Below are 6483 nucleotides of genomic sequence, written 5' to 3'. Positions count from 1 at the left end.
TTTAAAAACTTATAATTGTAAACAATTAAGAGCTAGTTTCTAATTGAGAGTCAATAATGTGTCATTTAACCTGATCTTAGTTGTAATTTATATATTTCAACTTTGAGTGTGCACAAGTAGACACTTAAACTTGTATAAAATTGAACAACTAGCCACACGCGTCCTACGTGGCAATTCGCATGAAATTGCCATGTAGATTCCACGTAGATGCCATGTGATTGCACGTGTCTACTTGTTCAACTTTATAAATGTGTAAGTGTCTAGTTGTGCACTCCCTAAGTTGAATGCCAGATAAGGAACAAGTTAAATCGCATGCTTATGTATTATGTCATAAAATTAACGTATCAATAACCATAGGTTTCGAGTCCTGGAAATGATAGGTAGGTTTCTACTTTAACATGAGTCGTATGCGATGCGAATTTAGATTAGCTATAGCCTCAAAGTGGACATCGAACATTGAGTAAAAAGTCAAAAAGAAAAAACTCTATTTCTAAAAATATAAGTAAGTCAAGCAAAGTTGTGATTTCTTCATGGCCTCCCTTTATACCAAGATGTTAGTGGAACAACATTAACTAACAAAGGGAAAATCTCAAATTTGTCAAAATTAGTTGAGAAAATGCTCCATTACCACCTTAAACTATATGCAAAAAGGCTGAGACATCCCCAAATTTTAGGAGGGTCCTATTACCCCCGGACTAATTAAAATCGTATTTTTGACAACTTTAGTATCTACGTGGCACATACGTTGCACACACTTGTGGCTACATGGACTCTTCAGTGTGTTGTGCCACGTAGGCAGTAAGGTTGTCAAAAATACGGTTTTAATTAGTCCAGGGGTAATAGGACCTTCTAAGGGTGTGTCTCAGCCTTTTCGCGTATAGTTCAAGGTGGTAATAGAGCATTTTCTCAAATTATTTTAAACATCCAAATCATCAAGATCACCTTTAGTTTAGTCTATAACTCTACCTAAACTCCTAGTTACTTCAATCACAAATCTACACAACAACAACAACAACAACAAAACATCTAAACTTAGAACCCAAATAGTCTCAATAGGGAGCCAAATGAAGTATCAATTATTGTTTCAATTTGTTTGTGCTTTGGCATTTTCTTGATTGCTAATTGCACTATGGCATATTCACCTTATTCTTTGTGTTTGTCCTGCAAAATTCCACAAGATACTGAAAATAGGATAAGTCATGAAAATTAACAAAGGAAAAAGAAACAGAGAAGTTAGAAAGTATAACATTGATTTTTCACTCTAACATAATTCCACAATGCTCTGTGAAACAGAGAAGTTAGAAAGTATAACATTGATTTTTCACTCTTAACGTAATTCCACAATGCTATGTTACGAAATATAGTTATAAATACAGGGCTAAACAATTGCATTGAATTTTGATAAGGATCAAATTATAAATAATAAAATATAGTTAATATCTCCATTTGTAGCACTGCGTGGACATAATGAAGTTGTTAATCAGAAAAAGAGAAGCTCTTGATCTCTATCTGCTTGGCCCAATCTGTGTTTTTAGCATCGGCCCATCTTGGCCCAATCTTTGTTTTAAGCATGTTAAATTTCACTTAGTTTAACAACGTTACTTTTTGTATTTTTATTTTATTTGATTTTTCATCTCCAATCTCCGTATTTTATTTCTTTTAATACAAAACAACAAATAGATATACAAATACACGTTGAAAACATAATATACAACATAGAGAGGGAAGGTTTAGTTTTAGGTCCCTTGGAGTTAAAAGGACTCAAAAATTTTCTATTCGTAGTACTTATTTATATTGATCAAGAATCTTTTAAGCTAATAGAATTTTAGCCATTTCTTAAAATATGTTGCCTTGATTCTTGTTGTAAAAAATCTTATTGACATAGAATGAAAATTTGACTAGTTTAATTAAAAAAGCTAAATATTATAAATTTTCACTATCTTGAAAACTTGACCATACAAGAAAATAATAATTTTTATTATTATTTATATTCCCTTTAATTATTCCAAGACATAAAAGCCCCTAGTTAACAATATAAGCCTTCTTGATCTCAAGTTATGTGACAAAAAATAGAATAGTGATTTTTGTGTGATAAACTTTAATGTTAATTGATTTTTATGTAATAAAAACATTGTGTGAAAAAAATTAAATTGAATGATTTTTATGTGACAAAAAATAAAAAAAAAAAAGTAATTTGTTGCGTGATAAACTCAAAGCTGGATCGGTGAAATTAATGTAGAATTTTGCATAAGAAAATGCACATCCATTCCTCATACTTTGTGGAAATGCGTGCATTGTTTTATTGGAGATATATAATTTAAGATAGACTAGATGTCCCAAAATGTTAAGAATGAGCTATGTACATCTAATCAGACATATCAGATTCGAATATCGAGAATGAAAAAGATCTTGGTAGGAGCACTTCTCCTTAATAAAGGAGTACACGGCGTAAATTCAGATTAATCTGGGATCCCCAAACGAATATCGAACATGGGAAATTTTTATTTTATTTTATTTTTTTTAAAATGAAGTGTAGATTTAGTTTTTTATCTCAACTAAATCGAACATCTGATAGGAGTTTGTGTTTGTCCATGGCCTCCCATTATCTCAAGATGTTAGTGGAACAACATAAACCCAAAATGGGAAAATCTCAAATTTGTTTAAATTATTTTGAAGTACCAAATCATCAAGGTCACCCACTTCTTAATTTAGGCTATATAAACTCCTAGTTACTCCAATGACAAATACACACAAAAAAAACAAAACAAAAAGTCTAAATTTAGAACCCAAATATTCTCAATGGGGAGTCAAATGAAGTATCAATTGCCTCAATTTGTTTGTGCTTTGGCATTTTTCTTGATTGTCACTTGCACTATGGCATATTCACCTATGTCAACCTACAGTAATCATGTGCCACAAGTGCCCTATAATATACCAAAGGTACCCCAAAATCATTACTCCAATGTACCACATGTTAGCCAAACCTAGCTATGACATGGTGCCAAAGGTACCTAAAGACCACTACAAGGTGTCATCCAAAAAACAATTTTTGCCTAACAACTACAAGGTGTCGTCTTTGCCAAAGAAGGACTACTACAAGAAACCAGCAGTTTCTGATTACTACAAGATCCCATCTTTTCCGAAAGGTAACTACGACAAGGTACCTCCTATGCCTAAACAAGAGTACAAGGTGCCATCATCTGTGCCGGAGAATGACTACTACAAGAAACCGTCAGTTTCAGATAACTACAAGGTCCCACCTTTTTCGAAAGGTAACTACTACAAGGTACCTTCTACGCCTAAACAAGAGTACAAGGTGCCGTATTTGTCAAAGAATGACTACTACAACAAGGTGCCTTCAGTACCAAAGAATGACTAATACAAAGTGCCATCAGAGCCAAAGAATGAGTATTACAAGGTACCTTCATTGTCAAAAAGCGATTATTACAAGAAGCCAACCGATCCTAAGGAACTCGAGCACCCTTCGTACTATTACAAGTCACCACCTCCACCATCGCCTCCCCCTCGACTACCATACTACTATAATTCACCACCTCTTCCTTCGCCGTCACCACCACCACCACAGTACTACTATATTTCACTGTCTCCTCCTACACCGTCACCGCCACCTCCCTACTATTATCACTCATCCACAACTCCTTCTCCATCACACTACTAGAAAAAACAGGAAAAGTGATCACTGTGCAACCACAAAACCGACCACAAGCCGTGGTCTCAAAAACAGAGGTTGCTTTTCTAAAAGCAACCACATGTGGCCACCTCCTTCATACTACTAAATATTTATCTCTAATATGCAACATATTTCTTGATGGCCCTTTTCTAGCACAACATAATCCTAAGGAATTTCATCTCTTGAATTAAGGACATTATCAAAATTTGTAATTCTTAGTTTTTTGTTATCAACCCCCACCCCAACCCCCACCCCAACCCCACCCCACCCCTTTTTCGGTTGCATTTGTTTTTTCCATTTAAATTGTGAGTTGGTTTCCATAGAAATGTTCAATTGAATACAAATTTTCTTTAATTACTGACAGTGCATGTACCATCATTTATATTAAAAAAACTTGTACTAATCATCTATATCCTCCCAACAATTGCCAATTTCTAGATTCACATAAGTTTATTAATATCAAAACTCTGTACTGTTGAACTTTTAAAATATGTATAGTGCAGGTTGATTTAATTAGCCAGGGGGATAAACATTCCAAGATAACAAAAACAACTATCCCGTAAAGGTCCAACTCACTAGGGATATTGTCCGGTTAAGAGCGACACGACTATAAACGCGTTATTAGAGTGTAAACCCTGTTCATACGTCCCTGTATTTTGTCGATGTGGAATTTCTCATCCTAAGATAGGATGGTCACCAGAGGCGGATCCAGGATTTGGAAGCTCCGGGTGCCACCCTATTTTGAATAATAACGTACACTCCGTACAATATTTTAGGATAGTGGAGTCAATATTCACAGAGTAAACTATAATTATATATATCAACAAAAGTTGGTATAGCATGAAGGCTTGCCTAGTTGGTGTCATTAAGGGTTTTGTTAAAAGGGGTCAGTTCGATTTTTTAATGAGAAAGCAGAAAGTATAATGCTAAAAAATTAATCTAAAAAAGAGTCCTAAGCTGGGTTCAAACCACGCTGCTGGTCATCTCAACCACTTGCACCGTCAGCTCACTTTGTAGTGTGGGTGCCAAGCATAATAATTATACGTTAACTAATACATATATACAAATATACACATAAATATATAGGATTTCGACCAAGAAGTGCGGGTGCCGTGGCACCCCATCCTTCTACAAAGATCCGCCCCTGATGGTCACATACGTCCTCGCTAAGGTTTGCCCTATCGTATGGGTTGCCTAGACTCTCAACACTGAGGTTTCCCCCGCCTTAGCGGGATTTGACTAAAATCGGTTGAACTTTGGCCCACACCGACAAGGCTGACATAGGAGTGTTTCCAATATCATTTGTAATGGTCAAACCCGCTAGTGATATTTTCCACTTAGGACTTTCCCGCACGGCTTTAAAACATGTAAGTAGGGTCTAAGACCTGTTTACTTATATGCCCATCATCATCTCTACGGTGTTTGTTGGTGTGGGACTTCTTATTCTAAGCTGGAGTGTCACATATTCTAACATATGCGCTAGAGAAGTTTTCTATCTTAGTTTTACTTTCTTAAACTGGCTATTGCAAATACGGAAAAACAAGTTTTATATATATATATATATATGATAAGGAAAAGTTATAGCAAAGTGGCAAAAGGAGTTGGAAATTATTTTAGATCATAATTTAAATCCTTAAGTGGGATTTTTTATATATAAATTCATGGCTCCACCACTTATTGGCATACATAATTTTGATTTTATTCAAAACAACAAATATAAGGAAGTTTAGGTTTCTAATCAACAAGACTTGGAATTGTATTTGACATAAATATTGGAAAATCATTTATCCCATGTTAACAAGTTTGTTAACCTTTTGCAATTGGATACATCATCATGACAAGCATATATAGCTAAAAGTTAGTTATTTGACATGGTTAGAATGGGTTAGAGTCTCACATTAATTGGAGAATAGATTTGTGATTTGCTTATATCGACGTGGACAATTTTCCACTTATGAATTAATTTTTGGAATTGAATTTAGCCCAAGTGTCATATTTTTACATGGTGCTAGAATCGGGCCGATCCTTCCTTGTTTAGGCCACTATGTTATATTGCACACGCTCCGGTTGGAGGCCTGTTGGAATCCCACATCGGTGGGTTAAAGGGTCCTTGGTCTCCTTATATGGTCTTGGGCAATCCTCCCAGCTAGCTTTTGAGGTTGAGTTAGGCTCAAGGTCCATTTCTTTATTATGATATCAGAGTCAGGCCCACCCAGTTCATTGTTTCTGATGTTGGTTCCCTCGTCTTATATTGTCCACACTCCAGATGTCCATCCCTGGCCCACCCAGTTCATCGTCTTTATTGTTCACGCTCCAGATGTCCATCCCTGGCCCACCCGTTCATTGTTTCCGATGTTGGGCCCCCCCGTCTTATATTGTTCACGTTCCAGATGTCCAGCCCTGGCCGACCCGTTTATTGTTTCCGATGTTGGGCCCCCCCATCTTATATTGTCCACGCTCCAGATGTCCAGCCCTGGGCATGCGATATTGGAGTCCCACATCGGTGGGTTAAAGGGTCCTTGGTCTCCTTATATGGTCTTGGGCAATCCTCCCAACTAGCTTTTAAGGTTGAGTTAGGCTCAAGGTCCATTTCTTTATCATGATATCAGAGTCAGGTCCACCCAGTTCATTGTTTTCGATGTTGGTTCCCCCATCTTATATTGTCCACACTCCAGATGTCCAGCCCTGGCCCACCCAGTTCATCGTCTTTATTGTTCACGCTCCAGCCCACCCGTTCATTGTTTTCGATGTTGGGCCCCCCCGTCTTATATTGTTCACGCTCCAGATGTCCA

The 6483-nt window shown here is 36.6% G+C and overlaps 1 protein-coding gene across 1 annotated transcript; it reads left to right on the top strand.

The window, feature by feature from the left end:
* Positions 1–2995: 2995 nt before the first annotated feature.
* On the top strand, positions 2996–3679 carry LOC107844096 (extensin-2-like). Its single transcript, XM_047398305.1, has 2 exons — positions 2996–3272; positions 3396–3679. Exons 1-2 carry the CDS (start codon positions 2996–2998, stop codon positions 3677–3679), a joined length of 561 nt encoding a protein of 186 aa, XP_047254261.1.
* Positions 3680–6483: the final 2804 nt, after the last annotated feature.

This window comes from Capsicum annuum, chromosome 10, assembly GCF_002878395.1.
Source record: "Capsicum annuum cultivar UCD-10X-F1 chromosome 10, UCD10Xv1.1, whole genome shotgun sequence".
NCBI lineage: Eukaryota > Viridiplantae > Streptophyta > Magnoliopsida > Solanales > Solanaceae > Capsicum > Capsicum annuum.
The sequence above is the reverse complement of the archived record's forward strand: the minus strand, read 5'-3'. Positions and strand labels throughout refer to the sequence as shown.